At 40.1% G+C, this 27,170-nt stretch overlaps 1 protein-coding gene across 4 annotated transcripts in view; it reads right to left on the reverse strand.

Moving 5' to 3' along the window:
- ptar1 (protein prenyltransferase alpha subunit repeat containing 1) overlaps positions 1-27,170 on the reverse strand; it is a 124,344-nt gene that overhangs the window by 20,417 nt on the left and 76,757 nt on the right. The window contains exons 6-7 of one of the 4 annotated variants that reach the window (XM_036131027.1): positions 17,176-17,507; positions 15,533-15,788 (exon numbers count right to left, since the gene is read on the reverse strand). The exons of 1 other annotated variant lie outside the window; for it this stretch is intronic. In XM_036131027.1, the coding sequence (XP_035986920.1) occupies positions 15,701-15,788; positions 17,176-17,507 (420 nt within the window). In that variant the 3' untranslated portion in view covers positions 15,533-15,700. Of the gene's footprint in view, positions 1-3,222; positions 4,318-15,532; positions 15,789-17,175; positions 17,508-27,170 lie in introns of those variants that run through there. 2 more of the 4 variants (XM_021313615.2, XM_012857676.3) reach the window with 2 other exon arrangements.

Genomic DNA, 27,170 nt, shown 5'->3' on the forward strand with positions numbered 1-27,170 from the left:
TTATGTGTGTCTGTATGGGTGAAGTGTTTATATTTCCGTGAACACTCTCCCAGGGCCATTGTCCTTGATGTTATCCACCGGCCAAAAGTTCAGAAAAGCATCCACAGGTGTGCGCGGGGAAGGATGGAGCGGGGTAGAGTTCTGAGCAGTCTCAGCCATAACAATCCAGGGGTTACATTGATAAGGGAAGGCAGAATCCAAATACTTTATTTGTTTGAGGCAAGCTGCTCTGACTTTCCTGTCAGCTTTAAGTTTTTGCTGGTTCCAAATAGCGAATCCAATATTTCAAATTGTTGGGCTTTTCCATGTTACACTTCCAGAATTTTATCCCATCTGCCCTTGAGTTCAACCACCAAAGCCAGTCTGCTTTCCAGCACAGCCAGCTTTCGGCTCTGCTCCTTCACCTTCCAGGTCTGTCCGTTCACCGCCTTAGTGAGCGCGTCATTTGCAGCCGGTAGACTGATCAAGGCCAAATGGCTACCGACATCTGCTGTATTTGCTGATACATCAAAAATCCACCAGATCCAATACGTAGAAATCCAAGTATCCTTAATCCAAACATGCAAACGTTTCAAACGTCCAGGAATGACAAAGTCGAAAGACACCATTTTCAATCCAAGAATATAGGGTGTATCCTCCAAAAATAGTCAGATCGGGACAGGACGGGTCCCCCCTTTCGTTGCCTACCCGTCGAAAAAAAATTATCAATAGCATTGAGAGACCAGCTTACCAGATCCATGATTTTTCAGAGTTCGGGTATTATGAAGAAAGTGCTCAGAAAGACAAGACAAATAGCAGGAGAGAGGGTGGCAGGGTAGGAGAGTAGATAAGCTCAGGAGAGCTGAAAGACATGACCGACCTCGAAGAGAGACAGAACAGAAGAGGGTGGCTAGGGTATTGTTTTGTAAACCTGAAAATGATGAGTTTAGTTGGCAAAGGTTAAACAAAGGTTTCCACACCAAGTTCCTTAAATATACCATGCACTAACTGTATTAAGTAAAAGAAGGTGGAGCTTAGCTACATAGTAATAAGCAGAAACATCCATATAATAAGAAGGACGATTAAGTTATGTTACAGATAACCTTCAACTGCCAAGCACTGAAAGGTAAGACACACCTTGGATGATTTTTGTTAAACACTGCTGAAAATACATTTAGACATTTATAGTACTTGCATGTAATGATTACAGTGCAAACTTCTAAGCTAAGATGAAAGTAATTGTGGACAGGAGTACCTGGCTGTGAAAATGCTTGAAGGAAGTTTTGAGTGAATTATGATCCTGATAAGAACAATAATTGCACTCGGGGCGACAGTGGCACAGGACTAAAGAAGGAAACACACCGGACACATTGCAGCACGTAAACAGGGGTCTTCTGGCTCAGCATGGCTGAGAGTTGGATCTCCCTGCAGCCTGCAATATTTTTTCTACTTTTTTTAGAAAAGTGGTGTTTTTCTCATTGCAACCTGCCTTTAACATCCTCAGATTGGTAACTTTGGATGAATTAATTATCCATAAGCCCTGTTTCAAGTAGGAGACCTTAGTTGGCTGGTATTAAGAGTAGACAAATTTGACCATTATAGATCATAGACTCAGATTACCTAGTCTAAGGCAATGGTGCCACGCCACCCCATTGGCCAGTGTAAATTGTAGTAGAAGCAATTTAGCATTTCATGCCATGTGCGCAGCAAGCAAGGCAGCCGCTCTTCCTGACATTTTAAAGCACACCGTGGCTCTCCTGCCCCACCCCTCTCCCCTCTTGCTGCTGTTGCATGTTCAGATAGCTAGAGATAAGCGTATGCCCGCTTTCCAACGATGATATCAAAAGGAATTCAAAGAGAAAGCAAATAAGACTACCGGTAAGTAAATAAGTCAAATTATTCTTTAGTAACAGAAGAGGGGTAAATATTGTGCTGTAACAATATAGTGTAACAGTATACTGTTAAAGCAGCTTTTTAGTGTGTTTGACAAGTTTTGACAGAGTTGTGTAGCTAACGTCGTTAACTGGTGCTTGTGTAAGGTTTGTACATTTTCAGACAATGGAGAAAAAGTCCACAGGTGAAATTTCCTTCTGCCCACGTTAATTATACACATAAAAGACAAACAATGGACAAGGGATACAGTCTTTTTTTTATCATTATAACATTCAAAGAATTAAAAATTTAAACTTCAAAATTTGTACACGGTACATATCTTTCATTAAGAAAATTACAGCAGAAGGAGAGAAAGAGATGACAGGAGAGCATCAGAGCCTCAGTGAGGAGGATGGAGGACAGGAGCAGACAGAGCAGCATGACAAGGATACAGAGCCAGCATTAGTAGAGCACAGTGACGAGGAAAAACCTCAGGCAGCAGAAAACCAGGGAGTGTCATCAGCACCATTGATCACAAAACAAGGTGCTCGATCTGTTCCTGGACCTACATGTGAAATAATGACCATGTGTCCATAATAATGAAATTAATAACTTGCCTATATTGTAACATCATCTGGAGAAATTTATGTTTTCATTAGTGTGTTTCCATTAAATCACAAATCATGACATAATCACTTAAAGGTTTTTAAATAATGTTGATATATATAATATTGATAGTGGAGTTATTTGTCTGAATCGAAATGCCTATAGGCCCATTATTACAGATATAATTGATCATTACTATGGAGAGGGTGGTATTATTATTATTATTTTAATGTCAGAATCACTGATTTTGGCTCTTGTTTCATCATAGATATCTCCCAGTCATGAGCAGAGCAGTCACAACTAAAAATCAATTTCAATTCAATTCAATTCAATTTTATTTATATAGCGCTAAATCATGAAACATGTCATCTCAAGGCACTTTACAAAATCAAGTTCAATCATATTATACAGATTGGGTCAGATTATACAGATTGGTCAAAAATGTCCTATATAGGGAAACCAGTTGATTGCATCAAAGTCCCGACAAGCAGCATTCACTCCTGGGGAACCGTAAAGCCACAGGGAGAGTCGTCTGCATTGTACATGGCTTTGCTGCAATCCCTCATACTGAGCAAGCATGAAGCGACAGTGGGAAGAAAAACTCCCCATTAACGGGAAGGAAAACCTCCGGCAGAACCGGGCTCAGTATGAACGGTCATCTGCCTCGACCGACTGGGGTTACAGAAGACAGAGCAGAGACACAACAAGAGAGACAAAAAAGCACAGAAGCACACATTGATCTAGTAATCTGTTCTACATTAGATGGTAGTAATGGGTGAGCCGTCTTCTCTGGATGATGTCACAGTTAACAGAAGCCCTGTTTTTACTTGTGTAAATCTTCCCTCGTACCTGTCAAGAGGACAAAAGACGATGCTTTTCTAAACATGGGTACAACAAACATAAATGGCTGGAATATTCTCAGAGTAACGAGTCTGCCTACTGTTATGCCTGTTGGCACTTCAATCTCCCCTCCTCAGGTGATTCAGTATTTACATCTGAAGAGGGTTTTAAAATTGGAAAAAGGCAACCTTCAAAGATGGGGGAGTTTTAGGCCATGCCAAATCTGAAGCACATATTAATGTCATGTTAGCATAAGCAGAGTGTGAACAATCCACTGCAAGCACATCCTCTCCCTCAGCCTCCTTAAATGCGGAATACAATAAATTAGTAAAGGAAAATAAAGTACATTAAAGTTATTTGAGAAACTCTGCTCCTCATAGCTACACAGAAGATAACACAGAGAGCGTAGGTATAAAGCTTGCAAGATAGAGACTGCCAGCCATCATACGTCTACTAAAAGAAATATCAGAAGAGGAAAATGGTGACAGAGCTATAGAGGCAAGTGGTTTATTAGCCCAAATAGATCTCAAGTTTGATAGTTTGCTTGTAACATTTACCAGTGTTCTTGGTGAGATCAAATATCTATCAGATATTTTACCGTACCCTCACCTTGATTTGGGTACAGCTGTCACACTTGACTCTTTTGTTGACACATTGGAGAGTTACAGAGAGGGCTGTCTCTTTAATGACATCTGGGACAATACGTTAACTCTTAAAGTGCAATGCAACAACAGTGCCACACCCCCAGGCTGTCAAGTTAGACCAAGCTCTTTGCTTTAAGGGCTTTACTTGTTCACTCCAATAGTTCAATGACAAGTCAATACAGAGAAGGAGTTTTTTCGGACAGGCGTATTGATTCCAGTTATTGATGTGGTTCTCTCTGAGGTGATGAGAAAATTTTGTGAAGAAAATCGTGTCATAATGAAAGGGATACAGACCTTGAATCCGTGCAGTGCCAGATTTTGTGAGAAAGATGTAGTGTTTCCATTTGCCTCAGAATACAACTGCAATACTGAGGATCTGCAATATGAGAACCCCCAGCTTAAGTGCATTTTCGAAAGGAAGCAAAGTAGTGTACAGGAAACACCAAACACATTAATAGAGCTCAATGTCTTTCTGGAGCCATATAAGGAGGTCTTCCACAAAATGTTTAAACGGTGCAAAATTGTACTTGCATTACCTGTGAGCACTGCAACCTGTGAGTGCATTTTTTCTGTGCTAAAGTTAATCAAAACTCTCTGGAGAGGTACCATGACTGATGAGCATTTAAGCAATTTGGGAGTGCTGAGTAAGAATCAAGAAGGGCTAGGGTCATAAACCTTGAAGTCTTTGTGGATGTGTTTGCAAAAAAACAAAGTAACAGGCAAATAAAGTGTTTATTTTTTAAAAGTAATTTTTTTTTTGTTTACATTAAGCAAAGTTTTAAATGTTTCCTACACATATAGTATAGTCTTGTAATCACAACAAGACTAATGATCCCTATTGGGAAATTTCCGTTACATTTAGCAAAAAATTACAATTTCTGTACTCCCCAGCAATTGTTTTGTTTACAACAAATTAATCAATGTACACCGTATTCCTGATATAATTACACAATAAAAATGAGTTGTTGTTCAACTCAAAATGTTAACTATACTGTTATTGGTCTGTGCACATTAGAATATTAGTAACATTAAAAAATCACATAATAAACCAAAAGATATCAGTAGGAATTTACTTTAAGTCTTTATGATAGTTTTCTACAGCCAGGTACAACAGTAGAATAAAATACTGAAATTATGACTTTCAGTTTCAGTGTGCACCCCAAGAGTTTAAGTGAACCCCATCTGGCCACCTCATGAAACATTTCTGTAGGCACCACTGGTCTAAGGTATACTAAAATAATGTGCGCATAGGAATCTAACACAGCTTGTACTTAATTAGTTGAACCCAAAATTGTAGACAAATGCTAAACTGATGATTTTGTGTGATGAAACTGATTTGTGAAGCATTCATGCTGACTGTTAAGTGTTCCAGCACAGATACCCTCAAAGGCCCATACCATGATTGTTACTGCTGAAGATTGATTACATAGATAATACATTATCTTGCAATCTAAGGAGAGGAATGTGAATGGAAACATTAATGCTTGAAGTCCTAAAATCACCAATGACCTATCTTTTAAAAAAAGATTTGAGCAGCCACATTCAAGGAGAAGATGGTTTCAATCTCCTCCGGTTAATCAAGGTCAAAGTTTGCATATGTTTTGTGCAAGACTTAATGTTTGGGTGTGAGGTGTTTGATGTTATGTCCAATAGCGGTTGTTGGCAGAGGTGAACCGGACAGCCAACCGGAGTGTCATTTTTCTCATGACACAAAGGGCGCGGCACAAGCACTTCAAAAAATCTTGTGACCTATCTGTCATATTACTGTGTGATGAATTGGCAACCCTTGCAGCTGCAGGTGCCCTGCTTGCTGTGAGAAGATGCTACAGGTCTGTACAGTGCACATAGGCTGACAGGCTGAAGGCTATGAGACGAGGAAAGGCCATTGGGAGGAGCAGTTTACCTCTGGGTCTTGGTGAACGAACAAGGGGGTTGCGGGGGATCCACTCTACAGTGCAACAGAATAGTGGCTAAAGTCAGTCACATCAGGGTGGGGTGGCCATACGATGGTTCAGGAGGATTCCCAACTGGTAGATGATCAAACTATATATTTTTTCTCTCCCCAATGATAAAAAGCAGCTACAGTGATAAGCAGGCATGAACCTGCTCTCGCAGCCGCAGGTGACACAGTAAAGTTTTTTTTAAGGCAACAGGTGGCAAAAGTTAACTTTTTTACCGCAGATTTTCAACTGTGGGACAGCAATCCTTTGATGTAGGGGCCAAAGTCAGGTTGATTACAGTCAGCCAGGCCGGATACAACACAGAGCAGCATGGCTGCAGCAGGTTAGCCAACACTCCCTACATGTACCCTGTCATCCCATCCCTTTGGATGTGCTCAGGGCACACAGATCATTAAAAGGTTACACTAGATATGTAGAAATAAACACTCTGCTTCATCAATTAAAATGAATGTCGATTCATACTGGCTGACCAGGAAAAGGAAAACATTACAGGAGAGAGTCAGTCTTCAAAGGAATATATTTTAATAAATGTAAACTTCTGTTTTGCTGTTCCGTTTTTACATAAACCATTTTTTACAAGCCCAAGGAAAAAAAAAAAAAAAAAAAAAAATATATATATATATATATATATATATATATATATATATATATATATATATATATGCTATCAAACGATAACATTTTTTATTTGCGATTAATCGCATAATGTCAGTAGTTAACCTAAGATTAATTGCAAATTAAATGCAAATTTTTTATCCTTTTATTTCTGAAAGTTTAAAAGCCTTTTTGGGCATTTTAATATGCAATTTTGCAATAAATGACACTAATAAAAGAACATGCTTGTACAAAAAATATTTTTATTTTTCAAGCACTTTTTAGAATTTGAATGAAAACATCCTGGTGTAAAGAAAATGAACATGAGAGAGTGATCTTGATTATTTGGGTTGATGATCTTCTTATTGCAGCTAGTAATGATCAAATACTCAAGTGTGTGAAGAAAATGTTGGCTGCTACGTTTAAAATTAAAGATTTTAGAAAACTTAACAATTTTCTAGGAATTGATTTTACACAGAACTACAGTCAAGTAAAAATGAACCAGAAAAGATACATCATGAAACTCTTGGAGAGGTTTGACATGACTAACTGCAAGCCAAGGTCAACCCCATTTGAAAATAAAATGAAGTTTGACAGTGAAGGTCAATCTGCTGATCATAAAAAGTATCGTGAAGTAGTGGGGAGTTTGATCTATGTAATGATGAGCACTAGGCCAGACTTGAGTTTTATTGTCAGTAAGTTGTCACAATATTTGTGTGAACTAAAAGAACAACACTGAGTTGCAGCAAAGCATGTATTGAGGTATCTGAAATGTACACTAAATCAAGAATTATGCTTCAAGAAAAAATGACATAACCCTTAAACTTGTGGCATACTGTGATGCAGACTAGGCAGGAGACCAGGAGGACAGACAAAGTATGACGGGTTACTGTTTCAGTCTATCTGAAACTATTATTTCCTGGAAGTCTAAAAAGCAGTCCACAGTTTCTTTATCTACATGTGAAGCTGAATATATATATATATATATATATATATATATATATATATATTATTATTTTAGGGCTGGGCAACGATTAAAATTTTTAATCGCGATTAATCACATAATTTGCCCGATTAATCATGATTAATCGCATTGTATGCGCAAACTCCAAGAATGAATTCAAAAGTAGTGTAAAGAGCACTTTTATTTTAATGTTCTGCTGCCATATGAACAAAAGTGTTGTAACATTTGTAGCACTTATATTATACTGGATATTTTCAACCCATCTATTGAATTTAGTGCACTAGTTTATTTTTTCTTCATAAGAGAACAGCAAGCACTGCAGCCAAAATATGGCCTTTTTTGACCTGCTGTATATTAGCCAGTCCCTAAGCTTGATGTATCATGAAACTGTTGACCTTTTGGGTTTTGTGGTTTTTATTTTATTATTACAATTAAATAATAATAATAATAATAATAATAATAATAATAATAATAATAATAATAATAATAATAATAATAATAATAATAATAACAATAATGTTATGTTCAGTATTTTTTCGCTAATCCACCACTTATATATTTCAATCCTTATGTAATTTTGTCTGTGTTGTGTGCACCTGCCTGTTGCTTTAATCCTATAAATTTCCCCGTCATGGGATAAAAAAAAGGATTAGCTAATGTTATCTTATCTTAAATAACACTTTTTAATATATGTACTGGGTTCTTTCAAGGTCTTAATTACATGTTATGTGTGGGCTCCAGTAACGTCCATCCATCCATCCATCCATCCATCCACTGATCTACCTGGATGTTCCATGGAGGACTAAAACGCCTCAGTCAGAGACGTCTGTGGTTCACTGCGGTCAAGTGAGCCCTCACTTGATTTTGTTGGTCTCGCAAACACTAAGGATTACGGCACAGACGGCTGGGACTACTTTTCAAAATAAAAGCAGCATGTTCGCGGTTTATCGACTACGTCTTTTCACACATATTTACATCATTTATGATATATTTATATTCATGCTTCATGTGTCATTTTTTTCCATTATTCTGGCCAGCTGGTGAAAATGGAAATATATACTTTGGTCACACTCTTGAGCCTCAAACAACTTATTTTTTCCAGGTGACTACCTTCACTTACAGATGACAGATGATGATCTCCAGAAGTCCATCTACATGATTTGTGATTTAAAAATAAAAACATTTAAAAACCCTTACATTGACTCAAGTTAACCAGTTTTGACAATATTAAACCTCCTTATGTTGCTCAACAACTTACATCCAAATGTGATGTAGAAATGAAAAATAAGAGCCACTTGAAATCAGTATATATTAAGTAATTATTAACAAAGTTTCTGTCGCTCTAGCAACTAAATACTAGATAATCAATCGATGATTCCACTTCAGAATGATAGTAGAACACCCCCAGATGTGGCTCAACAAGTTTCAGACAATTCTGATGTGGCATTTCAAAATAAGAGCCATTTGAATCTGCTATATATTAACTCATTATTAAAAAAGTTGCTGCCATTGCAGCAACTAAACCGTAGATAATCAGTTGATGCAACCACTTCAGCATGACAGTGGAACACCCCCAGATGTGGCTCAACAAGTTTCAGACAATTCTGATGTGGAATTACAAAAAAAGAGCCATTTAAACTTGCTATATATTAACCCATTATTACCTAAGTTGCTGTAGCTCTAGCAACTAAACCGTAGATAATCAGTGAATGCAACCACTTCAGCATGATAGGAGAAGATCTCCAGATGTGGCTCAATAAGTTTCAGGCAATTCTGATGTGGCATTTCAAAATAAGAGCCATTTGAAATAGCTATATATGAACTAATTATTAACAAAGTTGCTGCCACTGCAGCAACTAAACCGTAGATAATCAGTGGATGCAACCACTTCCGCATGATAGAAGACCTCCAGATGTGGCTCAATAAGTTTTAGGCAATTCTGATATAGCATTTCAAAATAAGAGCCATTTGAACTTGCTATATATTAACTAATTATTAACAAAGTTGCTGCCACTGCAGCAACTAAACCGTAGATAATCAGTGGATGCAACCACTTCAGCATGACAGTAGAACACCCCCAGATGTGGCTCAATAAGATTCAGACATTTCTGATGTGGAATTACAAAATAAGAGCCATTTGAAATTGCTATATATTAACTAATTTAGACCAAAGTTGCTGTAGCTCTAACAACTAAACCGTAGATAATCAGTGGATGCAACCACTTCAGCATGACAGTAGAAGACCTCCTGATATGGCTTAACAAGTTTCAGACAATTCTGATGTTGAAATACAAAATAAGAGCCATTTGAAATTGCTATATATTAACAAATTATTAACAAAGTTGCTGCCACTGCAGCAACTAAACCGTAGATAATCAGTGGATGCAACCACTTCAACATGATAGGAGAACACCCCCAGATGTGGCTCAACAAGTTTCAGACAATTCTGATGTGGCATTTCAAAATAAGAGCCATTTGAAATTGCTATATATTAACTAATTTAGACCAAAGTTGCTGTAGCTCTAGCAACTAAACCGTAGATAATCAGTGGATGCAACCACTTCAGCATGACAGTAGAACACCTCCAGATGTGGCTAAACAAGTTTCAGACATTTCTGATGTGGCATTTCAAAATAAGAGCCATTTGAACTTGCTATATATTAACTAATTATTAAGAAAGTTGCTGCCACTGCAGCAACTAAACCGTAGATAATCAGTGGATGCAACCACTTCAGCATGATAGGAGAAGACCTCCAGATGTGGTTCAATAAGTTTCAGGCAATTCTGATGTGGCATTTCAAAATAAGAGCCATTTGAAATTGCTATATATTAACTAATTTAGACCAAAGTTGATGTAGCTCTAGAAACTAAACCGTAGATAATCAGTGGATGCAACCACTTCAGCATGACAGTAGAACACCTCCTGATATGGCTCAACAAGTTTCAGACAATTCTGATGTTGAAATACAAAATAAGAGCCATTTAAAATTGCTATATATTAACTAATTTAGACCAAAGTTGATGTAGCTCTAGCAACTAAACCGTAGATAATCAGTCGATGCAACCACTTCAACATGATAGGAGAAGACCTCCAGATGTGGCTCAATAAGTTTCAGCCAATTCTGATGTGGAATTACAAAATAAGAGCCATTCTAAATCTCTATATATAAAGTGATTTTGACCAAAGTTGCTGTCATCATTTAGTCACTCTGAACCAAGTTGTTGTTGAGGTTGCTACTTTTGTGTACGTTTTCAGAGAAAATTTTAACATAAAAGCTATCATTGAGATTCGCTCTGGGTTGGTCAGCAGCACATTACCCCCACTATACACAGTTTTGGTACAGAGTTTTTGCCTCAGCAACCAGCCTGGCGCCTGCTGCTTGGACTGCTGGTACCTATCAGCTGCTTCCAGAGTCCCACAGGCCAGAAAGCCAGACAGGACTCCTTCAGCTTGACAGCTTTCCTCATCACCGGTGTACACCAGAGAGGCCCACAGAGTGGGGCCCCGGTGACCTGCGACTGGGCGAGGGAACATTGCGTTCATTAGTTTCATTCATCATAAGGGGTCTTTGGGCTGCTCTTTGTCTGGTCCCTCATCTAGGACCTGTCTGCCTTGGGTGAGCCTACTAGGGTCATTAAGCCCCTGACAGCATAGCTCCTAGAATCATTGGGACACTCAAACCCCTCCACCGTGATAAGGTGGCAGTCCAGGGGAGGGGTAGTGCAATACAGTTACTCTTAATAACAAAATTAATAGTTGTCATGGTTTAGTTTTGGTCTGACTTTGTTCCCTGTTATTTTCCAGTTCCTCTTCCTCTCACTCAGCTCACCTTCCACTCCCTCAGCAAACAGTCATACCTGTTAGACTTTAATTAGTCAGAACTCACTCCACCTGCCAGCCTCCCTACATTAGTTTCCCTCAGTCTTCTCTTCCCCGCCGGTTCGTCATCATTCTCCACTCATTTCACATCTGTGAGCCTACTTTGCTCCCTGTTTAGTTGCTGGAGTTCCTGCCACTTCTGTGTCTCAAGTGAAGCCTCTGCTAGCTGCTGGATTTCAGGTTACCTCTCTGCTATATGTAAGGCCTCTGCTAACTGGACTGTCTGCTACCCCTGTGCTCCAGCAGCCCGACATCTCAAGAACTCTCTCTGGTCCTCCAGCTCCTGCTCCCATCTACACCCCAGTACAGCCTCTCTGGTTTGCTCATCCGCTACTCATCTTTCTTTCAATAAACTCTCAGAAATAAGCTCTGTGAGTGTGTGTGTGCTCTGTCTAGGTTCATCAAGACTAATCACGACAATAGTGGTTGCCACAAAAGATAACTTACCCAAAAAAACAAAATATTTTATGTTCATAAGGAAAAATAACAGTAAACGTTTGTATACTACAGATTGTTACAGTAGATTGCAGATTGTTCCTTCTGTCATGCTTGGCCCCAATAGGGCCAAACATGACAGAAGATGGATAGATCCACTGACCCCGCTCTGAAAGTTTACGTGGCCTAACACTTCGTGGCGGAGGTGCTGTCATTGCCAAACGCTTTAATTTTGTTGTGATGCAGTTGACTGAAGAATATTTAGGAGTGAGGACATTTCATGACTGGATTTGTTGCCCAGGTTGTAATGTTCTGTTGCGGTTTAGGTTATTTGTTCAGTTTAGCTATCTTTTCTGTCTTAGGATTTATTTCTGTTTCTTGTTTTGTTTTGGGATTTATGCTTAGCCTGTTTTTGTTATCTGGCCTTTGTTGTTAGTTTTTATTTCAGCCGTGTCCGTTTAGTCTTATTTCTTTCCTTAGGTTTTTGTTTATCAGTGTTATGTTCCTTTTATCACCTCCACCTGTTTTTGTTAATTAGTCCGCCCTGCTCTCCTGTTCTGTCGCTTATTTAAGCCCGCCTTTGTTCTCTGTTGGCTGTCGGAATATCTCATCTTGTCCCTGTTCGCAACCTCCCGGTAAGAGCCTTGCAGCCTCAGTTATTTTTCTCCTCCGTTTGCCAGTCTGTGCCTTAGCCGTTACCTGCCCTTATGTTTCCTGAGTTTGTTTAGTTTCTGTCTGGTTTGTGGGTCTGCCTGAAGATTGCTTTTGTCCTTTGGATCCTGTCAATAAAGACTTCTTTTTAGCATCAGCTCCGTGTTCGGCTAAAATTTTGGATTCAACCCTAGCAAACATTACACAGGTAGCATCCTATCACAGTTCCACGCTGGAATTCATTGAGCTTCTGAGAGCAACCCAGTCTTTCACAAATGATTGTGAAAACAGTCTGTGTGCATAGATGCTTGATTTTACACAACTGTGGCTATGGAAGTGATTGGAACACCTGATTCCAATAATCTGGACGGGTGAGCAAATATTTTCGGCAATATAGTGTATGGCCAATGCACTTAAGGTTTTAACAGTCTTTTATTTTGAAATTCCACATCAAATCTTAATGAGCTTTGTTGAGCCACATCTGGGGGTGTTGTACTGTCCTGCTAAAGTGGCAGCATCAATTGATTATCTACTATTTAGTTGCTAGAGTGACAGCAACTTAGGTGAAAATTACTTAATATGTAGAGATTTCTAATGGCTCTTATTTTGAAATGCCACATCAGAATTGTCTGAAACTTGTTGAGCCACATCTGGAGGTGTTTTACTACCATGCTGAAGTGGTTGCATCCACTGATTATCTACGGTTTAGTTGCTGCAGTGGCAGCAACTTTGTTAATAATGAGTTATTATATAGCAATTTCAATTAGCTCTTATTTTGTAATTCCACATCAGAAATGTCTGAAACTTGTTGAGCCACATCTGGGGGTGTTCTACTGTCATGCTGAAGTGGTTGCATCCACTGATTATCTACGGTTTAGTTGCTGCAGTGGCAGCAACTTTGTTAATAATTAGTTAATATATAGCAAGTTCAAATGGCTCTTATTTTGAAATGCCACATCAGAAATGTCTAAAACGTGTTGAGCCACATCTGGAGGTCTTCTATCATGCTGAAGTGGTTGCATCCACTGATTATCTACGGTTTAGTTGCTAGAGCTACAGCAACTTTGTTAATAATTAGTTAATATATAGCAATTTCAAATGACTCTTATTTTGAAAAACTACATCAGAATTGACTGAAACTTACCGAGCCACATCTGGGCGTGTTCTACTGTCATGCTGAAGTGGTTGCATCCACTGATTATCTACGGTTTAGTTGCTAGAGCTGCAGCAACTTTGTTAATAATTAGTTAATATAAAGCAATTTCAAATGGCTCTAATTTTGAAATGCTACATCAGAATTGACTGAAACTTACTGAGCCACATCTGGAGGTTTTCTGCTACCATGCTGAACACTGGAGGTGTTCAGCATGGTAGTATAAAACAGCAAAAATGTAGTCAATCTAGAGATTTTTAAATGCCTTTATTTTTAAAACACAAATGATGTGGATGCAGTTTGATGAATAAGTTCTGAAGAACATCATCTGTCATCTGTAAGTAAAAGTAGTCAGCTGTAAAAGTTTTTTAGGCTAAAGAGTGTCACATAAAGTATTGCATTAAGCATGGAAACATTTTTAATATATGTAAATATGTGTGGAAACACGTGGTCGATAAACCGCGAACATACTGCTTTTATTTTGAAAAGTAGTCTCAGCCACCTCTGGCATAATCCTTAGTGTTTGCGAGACCAACAAAATCAAGTGAGGGCTCACTTGACCGCAGTTGTGGGTCTGTCGGGGCAGTGAGAGAAGTTTTGTCTCCTCTCTCCGTTTCTGGGGCTCGACGTTTTCATGTTTTTTCACATGCTTAGATAAATTTGTTGTGTTTCCACTGAAATGAACCGGCTTTTTACAAAACATACAGCTTGATTTCATTTACGGTATTAAAATAAAGCCAAACGGTGCTACTTCCCCTGTTCATGTTTTTTTGCTGCTGCGGTCTCTCTCAGCTGTTTGTGTGAGAGCTGAGTGGGCGGGCCAGGCTGAGCCTGCGTGCTGATTGGCTGGCGCCGTTGAGCCATGTACGAGAGGGGAGGGTGAGCGGGAGAGTGCCGCGCTGCAGTCAGCGCGCGTGCTGACTGACACTGACTGAAAGCATGTGAGCAACATGCATTAATGCGCGATAAAATAAATATCGCCGTTAATAGTCTAATGAATTAACGCGAAATTAATGCGTTAACTTGCCCAGCCCTAATATATATATATATATCTATCTATCTCTATATATATATATATATATATATATATATATATATATATATATATATATATATATCGACAGGCGGATTGGTGCAGCGTCTGCTGTGAAGCGGACGATGTACCGATCCGTTGTGGTTAAGAGACATCTGAGCCAAAAGGCGAAGCTCTCGATTTACGTTCCTACCCTCATCTATGGTCATGAGCTTTGGGTCGTGACTGAAAGAACGAGATCCCGGATACAAGCGGCCGAAATGACTTTTCTCTGTAGTGTGTCTGGGCTCTCCCTTAAAGATAGGGTGAGGAGCTCAGTCATCCGGGGAGGACTCAGTAGAGCCACTGCTCCTCCACGTCCAGAGGAGCCAGTTGAGGTGGCTCCGGCATCTGGTTAGGATGCCTCCCGGATGCCTCCCTGGTGAGATGTTCCGGGCACGTCCCACCAGGAGGAGGCCCAGGGGACCCAGGACAGGCTGGAGATACTATGTCTCCCAGCTGGCCTGGGAACGCCTTGGGATTCCCCCGGAGGAGCTGGCCCAAATGGCTGGGGAGAGGGACGTCTGGGCCTCCCTACTGAAGCTGCTACCCCTGCGACCCGACCCCGGATAAGCGGAAGGAGGAGGATGGATATATATATATATATATATATATATATATATATATATATATATATATATATATATATATATATATATATATATATATATATATATATATACACACACACACACACTAGTGATATAGGTCACTATATAGTGACCTATATGTTTGTATGTATGCATATGTGTGTACACACATATGCATATGGGTTAGCCTGTTAACTCGGGCCTTAACTTCAGTCGAAAGCATACACATAAAAATAAACCATTTTAAATGATTAATCTCATCCTGATTTTCCATGTTCATTTCTAACAAACCTCTTTCTGTCTTTGTGTCTGGTTGTGACGAAAGGGCAGCCTGGGCTGTGCGAGCCAGCGGTGAGGAAGCTCGGTGCTGTGGGGAACTCTGCAGACTTTCCTAGCATGGCTCTGTGGGGCGCAGTGGAGGCAATGTGGAGGTGGGGTGTTGAAGGAGGGAGGCCGTCCTTAGCTTGGTTCTACCCGGTGCCCATGTAGCGGCTCTCCGTACTCCATTTGGGTCCACGGGCAGAGAGAGCAGTCCTCCCCAGTGCAACTGATGAACAGCGGCGAAAGAGAACAATGAGTCCACAGTCTGAGCCTTATACTTTCAGCAGGCACCCTGCTGTGAGATCAGTCACTACGGGAGGGGTGACTGTAGCAGTCTTGTGGCTTCAGCCTTAGAGTGTTAGCTGTTATTTTTCTCTTGTCTGATATCACAACAAACTCAAATGATTGCTTTCCTGTATTTCATGGGGAATTACTGCAGGCATAGAACTTCACAGAGAAAATCTAATTTCTTGCAATATTGTTGAAAAAAAGGTCGCAATCAGATTTTTCCCCCCAAAATTGCTCAGCCCTGATGTATGCAAGACATGGGTTTCAGCTGTTGTATCCGTTGTTTCAAACCACTCTCTTACAAGTGATGGCGTTAGAAGCGTCTCACCTGTGCTAAAGACAAAAGGACTTGTCTGTTGCTGACTAGTCCAAAGTTATGTTTTCTGATGAAATTAAATCTTGCATTTCCTTTAGAAATCAAGGTCCCAGAGTCTGGAAGAAGAGAGGAGAGGCACATAATCCATGTTGCTTGAGGTCCAGTGTAAAATTTTCAGTCAGTGATGGTTGGGGGTACCATGTCATCTGCTGGCGTTGGTCCACTTTGTTTTCTGAGGTCAAAGGTCAACAGAGCTGTCAATCAGGAAGTTTTAGAGCCCCTCATGCTCCCTGCTGTTGACCAACATTATGGAGATTCAGATTTCATTTTCCAACAGTGCCAAAGCTACCAGTACCTGGTTTAAGCACCATGGTACCCCTGTTCTTAATTGGCCAGCAGACTCGCCTGACCTTAACCCCATAGAAAATGTATGGGGTAATGTGAAGAGGAAGATGCAATACGCCAGACCCAACAAAGCAGAAGAGCTGAAAGCCACTATAAGAGCAACCTGGGCTATAATCCCACTTAAACAGTGCTACAGAATGATCGGTGCCACGCCACATTGATGCAGTAATCTTGGAAAAAGGAGCCCCAACTGAGTATTGAGCGCTGCACATGCTCATACTTATCATGATCATATTTTTCTGTTGGCCAACATTTTTGGAAATCCTTTTTTTGTATAGGTCTTAAGTAATATTCTAATTTTCTAAGATACTGATTTTGGGGTTTTTCCTTAGTTGTCGGTTTTAATCATCAAAAGTCTGTGTAGTGAATGAATATAATATACAAGTTTCAGTTTTTGAATGGAATTAATAATTTTTGTTTTTTTACTCTTTCATGATATTGTAATTGTGTGACCAGCACTTGTATATTGCAAAAATCTGGGCAGTAGGGATGCCTTTTAAAAAGTACACTCGGCAAGCTGAAATGACCAGACTAAGGTACACGTATTTACAATTTTTTTTCTGTTGTAATGGATAAATGCAGATCAGAATTCCAGCAAGCTCACCTGTGACTCCAGAGTGTTTCATGTCCAGGGAAGGTCTCAATCAGGTCTGAGCACAGTTCAGTCTCCTGGTAAAAAAGCTGAAGAACTGTAGCAAACCTTTCCCCACTGGGTGAATAAGCCAATGACCGCTCACCATTTGCCAGATGACTGCTACTGGGGACAGTACTGGTCCAGTGCTGGGATGAACCAAAGATTGTGCTAGCAGAAGATGAAGACCGGCTAAGTTCAGTGATTAACTCCTTCAGAAGGAACTGGCGGTAGTGAAACCCACTGTGATCAGACACGTGCATGGACACCCACGGATGCACAGATGACAGCTCGTCATGGAAAACCTGTGACAAAATAATGAAATAAAGGCAGATTACCTGCTGCATTAACAACAGAAGATTCATCTACTTTACCACTTTTTGTAGCACCTTTGAAAAAGATAAACCTTACTTTCATCATTGCCATATGCACACAAGTGTTACAGTAACGCATCTTAACGGCAGTCGTAACATACCCCAACACAAACTCACCAATATCTGCACAGCAAGATGCACTAATATACCTGAACTCCAGCTTCCTCCACTTCCTCAAAATGAAGTGTCCTTGGGCAAGGCCTTTCAGAATTTGAGTGTGGCTGGGTGAACACGACTGATATACCAAATTTTTTGCTCTTTGACAATGTATTATGGGAAAACCTGCTCAGTCATATAACTTGTTTTAACTTTTGACAATATATTATGAGAAGACTGGTCCGTTAAATAAATTGTTTTTGCTTTTTCTGAGAGAGGACTGGCCAGTTCACACATTGATTATTGCTGTTGTGGTGTTCGCACCTGAGTTCACATGAAGCTGAGAGCAACATATGTTGTTTTTATTATTTCGAATCTCTGGTTTTCTTATATTCTCAGGCTGACGCGCCTGAGTTCACATGAAACTAAGAACAACGTGTTATTTTGTTATAACTTGTTTTAACTTTGGTGGGAACTCATGACAATGTGTTGTGGGAAAGACTGATTCAAGCTCTGTATTCCTTATTTTGCTTATATTTGCACTCTGAGTTTGCGAGGTTATTTTGTTTCACACACTGCTGAGATGCTGGGAACGGTTTCTGTTTTGGAAACATGTTTTCGAAGCAGGACGGATCAGCTGGGAGCGTGGACTGGTCATCCTTGCTCCGCATTTTATCTGAAATTATATAAAAAAGGAGGGGACCGCCCTCAGTCTGGTAGAGTCTGCCGTGGATTTTCGTATGGATGCCCGGCCGCATGTATGCTACTCTACCGGTACTGACCCGGCTCTCCAATCCTGTGCCGAGGTAAGAGTGATTCTTAGAATCTGTTGAGCATCACGCCTGTTTGAAAGCTTGCTGCTTTGCTATATTCTGTGGGGAATAAAGGGGACATTTATTCTAGCAGAATTAGTGTTTGAGAAGTGCTTGCTGTTTTGCTGTATTCTGTGGGGAATAATAAAAGGGCACAATTATTCTAGCAGAAACAGTGTTTGAGTCATTATTTGTGTGTCGCCAATCTCTCCCGACCCTAAAATAAAAATTTCATAAAACAGCGACCCTTTTCTACTCATGCTAACCCTGACTGGTTAGCATGAGTAGAAAAGCACTGTTCAGTTTATTACTGCTCCAAATTTGTCACAATCAGTCACATGGAAGTTACCAGTATTGTGGAATATATGTATCTGCTTTCATTCATTGGCTAATGATATTTAAAGAACAGGTGCCCAAAAAAGAGCGGAGACTCAAAGTATCAGGGTGAATGTCAACTCTCAGGGCTCTCAACTCTCACGCAATAACCATGTGTCAAATGCATTCCCCTGACCACACACATGCCACACGCAGCATGTTCCACCCAGGCAAATTCCCAGAGAATTTGTCCCAAATCACATGAACTGACAAATCAAGCCTGTAGAGAATACTGCGGTAAATACAAGACAACTCATTTTACACAATTGTAAGGGCATGTATGGGAAGGAAAATAAATCATATTTACCTTCAAAACTTACACTATGCACCTTTAAGTTACCACCTAAACAGCGTCATTCAGTTGTGCTGCATGGCAACCTCTCAACCAACACTTACTGATGTGCTTGGAAGGCAAGGATATGATGACAAAGTGAAGGCATTACACATAAAATGAAGCCAAATAGCATGACTGATGATGAAGGCTTTCGTGAGGATTATAAGCCACGGTTTCCCCCAGAAAACTGGTTAACCTGGGGGTATTTATACTGATGAACCAGGGGTCGTGTGGTTCAGGAAAGGACGTTGAGGTTGTGTGCACCTGGAGTGTTGAGGTGCAGCACTGCACAGCTCGAAGGGGAAAGCTTATACCTGGTAATCAGGCTGTCTGTGCCTATCAAGCGAATACCAGTTAGTGTTAGCTTATGTTGTCCGGGGCGTTTACTACTAAACTGTAGCAGACGGATCTAGAAAAAGTATTTATGGAAGGCAAGAGAAGGGGAAGAATTCTTGAGGAATGGCAACATACGGCAGATTTATTTAGTTCAACCTGGTTGAACATCAATGCATTCAAATCACCCTGCATTGATTGCATCTACATTTTAGATATGATTTCAGGATTTTCATTTCGGTCAGACACCTCCTTATCAAACAGCTTTTACACATGTTATGCACATGTTGCTTCTACATGTTCCCGGGAACTTGTCTGTTTGTCTCCTAGTAAATTTAGGGACTACTTTGGTGTTCTCGGCTGTGTAAAGTTGTTCTATAAATGAAAGTTTTATAGATCAATTAATTGAGTTCTCAGATAGAATCTTTTAAAGCACCTATACTATTGCAGGTAACCTGTCCATAACATTGTGACATGTTATGTGCCTACAAGCCCAACATGTACCACTTAGCTGTTGAAGCTCCCTTTCAGGTGTTATGTACATAAGAGCTAAATATGAATATGAGTGTGAGTATAGTAGGTGTGTGTGTGTGTGTGTGTGTGTGTGTGTGTGTGTGTGTGTGTGTGTGTTTGTGTACACATGGTTGCACGCCCGCCGACAGGGGGGGACAAACGGGTCAATTGTCCTGGGCCCAGGACAGAGGGGGGCCCAAAACTGACACTCTGATCATTAAAATAGTCAGTGTCAGTCAGCGCGCACGCTGACTGACACTGGTTAAATTCAGTGGAAACACAACAAATTTATCTAAGCACGTGAAAAACCATGAGCAAGAAAATGTTGAGAAACAGAAAAGGAGACGAAACTTCTCTCATTGCCCCGACAGACCCACAGACTGACGTCACTGACTGAGGCGTTCCAGTCCTGCAGAGAACATCCAGGTAGATAAAAGTGGTCATCTTCAGCAGCAGTTCATGTTAACTTTCAAAGTAGATATTATCTATCATATTACTGGAGCCCACACAGAAAATGTAATTAGGACCTTGAAAAAACCCAATACATATATCCTAATAAAAAGTGTTATTTAGCTAATCCTTTATTTATCTCACAGCGGTAACATTTATAGGATTAAAGCAACAGGCAGGTGCACACAACACAGACAAAATTACATAAGGATTGAAAAATATATGAGGTGGATTAGGAAGAAAAAAAACAAACATAAAATTATTATTATTATTATTATTATTATTATATAATTGTAATAATAAAATAAAAATCACAAAACCCGAAAGGTCAACAGTTTCATGATACATCAAGCTTAAATGTCAAAAGTATCTGTGAATGTTGTGCGTTTAATGGCAAAAAGAAAGCCTTTCTCATAGATTCAGACGGCAGAGAAGTCCCAAAATATCTAACATATTCTACTTCCTGCAATGGAAGGGCAAAAAGACTGCGTTGTCCCGGGCCCTAGCAAAGCTGTCAGCTGGCCTGCATAGTTGTCTGTCCTGTATCTATGTTGGCATGTGATAAGACTGGCTGTCAAGGTCCAGGGTGTACCCTGCCTCTTGCTCAGAGTCCGCTGAAGAAAGGCACCAGCCTCCTCACGACACAGCATAGAAAGGTGGGCATCGAAAATAGATGGATGGATTATACTTTTTTTAGTTCATCCCTAATTTCCTAGATTACATAATCACAAATGAACTTTAAGATAGTGGTGCAAGTTGTATACCCTTTTGTAACTGAGTAAAATTTATTCTAATTACGCTGACAGCTTTTCAAATATTTGATTAAAATTGATTCTCTAAACATGTTCTTTCTATCATGAAGATTTTGTTTTACTGCATCTTTCCAGCCCTTCGTTGCACCGATGCAGGAACTATTTTTATCCAGTGTTGCCTGTGACCGTGTTGCAGCCCCAGCATGCAACACGGTCAGTACGACCACCGGTCCTAGCAACGAGATAACGTTGCTATGATATGACATAAAAAGCTTACACGCTCAACTCATCCTTCTTTACTGGATGGACAAATTGAGGAGACACGCAGCTGCTCCTCTCGTTGGATTTCCCCCACGTCGCAGGTGTTTGATTCCTCACAGGACCGAGAACTTCTGAACCAAACCAATCCCTGTTTTCCTATGTAGGAAGTTGACTTTAAAAGTACTTTGAATTAATTTTGATCCTACTGGAAGCCACTATCTCCCAGTGATTGTCAAGAACTCTGCTTTTGTTTTGGCCAAACAAGCGACGGACACAGCCCAGACAGGGTTTATACAGGAATGAGTAACTCTAATCTAATGCTTTTTAATGCTCTTAGAAATAATTTTATTGCCATCAACAAGTATCCATGACTCATATATATATATATATATATATATATATATATATATATATATATATATATATATATATATATATATATATATATATACATACATACACACTCTCACCGGCCACTTTATTAGGTACCCCATGCTAGTAACGGGTTGGACCCCCTTTTGCCTTCAGAACTGCCTCAATTCTTTGTGGCATAGATTCAACAAGGTGCTGGAAGCATTCCTCAGGGAGTTTGGTCCATATTGACATGATAGCATCACACAGTTGCCGCAGATTTGTCGGCTGCACATCCATAATGCGAATCTCCCGTTCCACCACATCCCAAAGATGCTCTATTGGATTGAGATCTGGTGACTGTGGAGGCCATTTGAGTACAGCGAACCCATTGTCATGTTCAAGAAACCAGTCTGAGGTGATTCCAGCTTTATGACATGGCGCATTATCCTGCTGAAAGTAGCCATCATGGGTTGGGTACATTGTGGTCATAAAGGGATGGACATGGTCAGCAACAATACTCAGGTAGGCTGTGGCGTTGCAACGATGCTCAATTGTTACCAAGGGGCCCAAAGAGTGCCAAGAAAATATTCCCCACACCATGACACCACCACCACCGGCCTGAACCGTTGATACAAGGCAGGATGGATCCATGCTTTCATGTTGTAGACGCCAAATTCTGACCCTACCATCCGACTGTCGCAGCAGAAATCGAGACTCATCAGACCAGGCAACGTTTTTCCAATCTTCTATTGTCCAATTTCGATGAGCTTGTGCAAATTGTAGCCTCAGTTTCCTGTTGTTAGCTGAAAGGAGTGCCACCCGATGTGGTCTTCTGCTGCTGTAGCCCATCTGCCTCAAAGTTCGACGTACTGTGCGTTCAGAGATGCTCTTCTGCCCACCTTGGTTGTAACGGGTGGTTATTTGAGTCACTGTTGCCCTTCTATCAGCTCGAACCTGTCTGGCCATTCTCCTCTGACATCTGGCATCAACAAGGCATTTCCGCCCACAGAACTGCTGCTCACTGGATGTTTTTTCTTTTTCGGACCATTCTCTGTAAACCCTAGAGAGGGTTGTGCGTGAAAATCCCAGTAGATTAGCAGTTTCTGAAATACTCAGACCAGCCCTTCTGGCACCAACAATCATGCCACATTCAAAGTCACTCAAATCACCTTTCTTCCCCATACTGATGCTCGGTTTGAACTGCAGGAGATTCTCTTGACCATGTTTACATGCCTAAATGCACTGAGTTACCGCCATGTGATTGGCTGCTTAGAAATTAAGTGTTAACGAGCAGTTGGACAGGTGTACCTAATAAAGTGGCCGGTGAGTGTGTATATATATATATATATATATATATATATATATATATATATATATATATATATAGAGAGAGAGAGAGAGAGAGAGAGAGAGAGAGAGAGAGATTTCAAACTTGACAGTCAAAAAAGGACCTCGGTTAAGTAATTTTTATCATTTAATGAACAAAGCAAAAGGTAAACCCTATTCTTTCAAGGCAAAAATATGGAAACACTACTCCAAGCCTTAATTTCATCATGGCTGGATTGGTGTAATTCTTTGTATCTCTGAATCGGTCAGTCCTCACTCAAATGTCTGCAGCTGGTTCGAATGCTGCTGCACACCTTTTAATGGAAACACATAAAAAGAGCACATTACCCCATCCTGGCCTCCCTTCACTGGTTGCCTGTTTATCTTATAGTTTGGTTTATAGAACTTCTGTTTGTTTCTAAGGTTTTAAATAGCTTTGCCCACCTTACTTAAATGAGCTTCTCCTTCACATTTACACCCCTGCTGCTCATTCACGTCTGCTGACCAACTGCTCATGGTCATTCACAGTTCTGAGCAGAAGCTTAGAGGGAACAGAGCCTTCTCTATTGGGGCCCCCTAAGTTATTACCTTTGTACATTTGACAGGCCCCTCCCCTGTCCAGTCTTAAAACCGGTCTTAAAACCTATTTTTACTCATTGGCCTTCAACCTTACTGAGATTTTCTTTCTCAACTTTTCTTGGTACTCGTAATTCTGCTGTGCCGGCTGGTTCTATTATGTTTGATATCAAGTTATTATTATTATTATTATTATTATTATTATTATTATTATTATTGTTGTTGTTGTTTCTTTAAACTGTTGAGTCTTTACCCAAGTCATTTTATTAGATGTTATTTTGTTTTACCTTGTGTTAAAGTGCTATTTAAATAATGATGACAATGATGATGATTATGATCACAAGAAACCTTTGCATCACCTCCCAGAAGCTGGAAAGAAAAGAGACAAAAACATTTTTCACACCTCACCTAGTAACTCAAGGAATTATTTTAAACTAAATATTTTAGGCTAAAATATTAATTGATTTATTGGTTGTTGTTTTTTTCTTTAATCCCACCGTTATGTTTAGTAATTTCTGCCAAAAGCTGCAGCATTTTGATTTAATCCATCTGAATGCAGTATTTGCAAGCCCTACTCTGATTGGATGGAAAGAAACCTGTCTGTGATTGGCTGGTGAGGTGGACAGTTTTTTAAGTCACGAGCGCACAGACAGCCGAGCAAGCGCACAGCTGGTGTTGAGGGTGGAGGATCAGGTCGAGCGCGAGCAGACATGGAACCGAGGGCGAGGATAGTGGGCTGAGAAGAGTTATCAGATTTGAGCGCGCGGCAAACAGGTTTTGAGCGCGCGCGTGTGATGTTTAAACGCTGAATACCATTTTCACTGCGCGCTCAAACAAAAGGCATGAATATCCAGAAGTTGGTATATGGAATGCTGACTGAAAAATAAGTAGGTATACCCTGGACTACACCACTGCCTGTCCGACTTCATGTGAGATCGTAAAGCATTGACATCCATTGTGCAAGCTGAACTTTTTTTTTACAAACACGGCAAAATCCTTCGTCATCTTTACCGTCGACAGGCTGCATGCATGTCCCGAATTCCTTGTTTTACATCCACTTTTGTTGAAATTTGCATTTTCCCATTCTCTAGCCCTTCCTCCACCTCAAGCTTCTTTTCCGAACATCGTAAAAACATATGGCTTTATGATCAACCGGAAGCAGTTCAGCGTGTTTGGTTCCGCGCAAACAGGTGGAATCAGTTATATCTGATATATTATATCTGATGAAACTGTTTCTATGAACGTATTTTTTCAGAAAAAAATAATGCTACCGATAATCACATTTAATGACTTTAATGCCAATTAAGGCCTTAATTTCAAAAAAATTATTTAATGACATTTAATGCTTTTTAATGACCCGCGGAAACCCTGCCAGAGACTTCGGGGTTTCCCCCTTTCCTTGTTGCCTGACGGACCTGCGCATGCCGAAGCGCTGCAGGAGTCACAGATTCGGAGCCGGGACATCTCCTGAGACAACACAAATAAACAGGACTTCCCCCCTTTTTATTTCTCTTTTTGACACATAAGTTGATATTTTGTGCCTGGGCAGAACCTATTAGGAATTAGTTTAATGCTTAATCACTCCGAGAAGGAGTTGTTTTAACTGTGCTGGATATTTCTGATATGTGTGCATGCATTTCATAAGTGATTTTGGCTGTGTTGTTTTTGGTTTGATTGTAAACGGACTCCGCCGAGAGTCATTTTTCCCTTTCTCTTCTTTTCTTCATCTCGATCTCTTTGTCTACATTTTCGGTTCTCCCACATTTTCTTTTGAAGTCCTTTGTTCAGGAGTGAAACTGCCTCCTGGCCAAAGCCCGCTCTTCACTAGGCGTGTGCGCTAAAGATGTCATTAGGACCTATTCCTCACGCATCACGCATGATCGTAGGTCATATGTTGTCATAAATAATAATGTGTGGAATAGTAATTGTTTCTGTTTATTTTGATCCAGAAGTAAAGAATTACCTCTTTTTGAGTTAACAACTAAATCAACCGAGACATTTTCATTGGTTTGTGATAAAGCAGCAAGGGTTAAAACTCCAATTGCAGTTATAATTTGAGTTATCAACGTTTGCTGGATAAGTCTAACCAGTCAGAACACTCTTTTCCAGCATAAATAAGTTCATAACCACTAATTAATAAATGCATTGTTAGTGTTAGTCATTACAGGCTTGTAGCTCTTGGATCACAACCATTTGGATTACATTTGTTATAGCTACCATTTGAGTTTGAATGATCTATCATTAAAATTATAATAGCAAATTATAATTAATAATAATACTCATAATCAAACAGGTTTCTGCCATAAAACAACACTGTCATTGAGCATCTAAGCAATTAGTGCAGTGTTTACTATTTACTACACTTTCTGAAGAGAAAAGGATGTCAACCTTTGGAGTTTAACAGAGCATCACCGTGGAGCTTTCTTAGACTAATTTTTTGTCAGGTATTAAGTAGTAATATTTCAGTTATTAAGAACTGTATACATAAAATGGTATGTATGCTTTACTTTGAGTAAATCATATGGTTGTTTATTAATTTCTTTATTTCTATTTAATACTGTATATTAAAGCAACCCAAAGCTTTATGTTACAAATTGGCACAAACTGTTAACGTGACTGACTGTTGGAGATATTTTGCTTATTATTGTGTTTATTAGTATTACCATTTATTTACTGGAACATATACCATGCTTTATCTTACCTTACTGTTATGCCATCACGCCATGACTAAATTCTGAGTGAACAATATGTGACATGGGAAAGAATTAAAAATTGGGTTGTGAGAAAGAGTTTCAGGCTGGGACGGCCTCTCTCTCGGCAGGGTGCCTGCTGTGAACCCAGACCACTCCCCACAGACAAAAGGTCAGAGCACTCAAGGCCAGAGTTTCAGTCTGCTCACTTCTTCTCTGGGGCTCCCGATGAGAGGCCACCCCCTGCAAGCTACATGTAATCCAGTCTTCTTCCTGCCTGGGACAAAGAAGGAGAGAGGCTGGCCTGAACCACATGGGGCCTCATGGGGCCCGAAAGACGCACAAGCCAGCACAGGGGAGAAATCTCAACCTATGTTGATGATGTCCTTTTAGCTTTCCAGGATGAAAACATGTAAATTGGACACTTTAGCGCCCCTTAAACATTTAGTCACTGAAGGACATACGGTTAGCAAAGATAGGTTGCATCTTTGTAAACCACATGTTAAGTACTTAGTTCATAATCTTAGTGCATGAGGAAGAACCTAACCTGACAAAAGCCAGACGTATGTTGCTCCGCCTAGCTCCACTCACATACATCTGGGACATCGCCCGTAGAAAGTGATTTCTCCAACCAATTTTATGGTCTGCCCAATCAGGACGCAGGACTGGAGTTTCATAGATGTGACGTAGTGGAGACGCGACCATGACGTGAGACTGTTTTG

The sequence above is a fragment of the Fundulus heteroclitus genome, unplaced genomic scaffold (assembly GCF_011125445.2).
Source record: "Fundulus heteroclitus isolate FHET01 unplaced genomic scaffold, MU-UCD_Fhet_4.1 scaffold_40, whole genome shotgun sequence".
NCBI lineage: Eukaryota > Metazoa > Chordata > Actinopteri > Cyprinodontiformes > Fundulidae > Fundulus > Fundulus heteroclitus.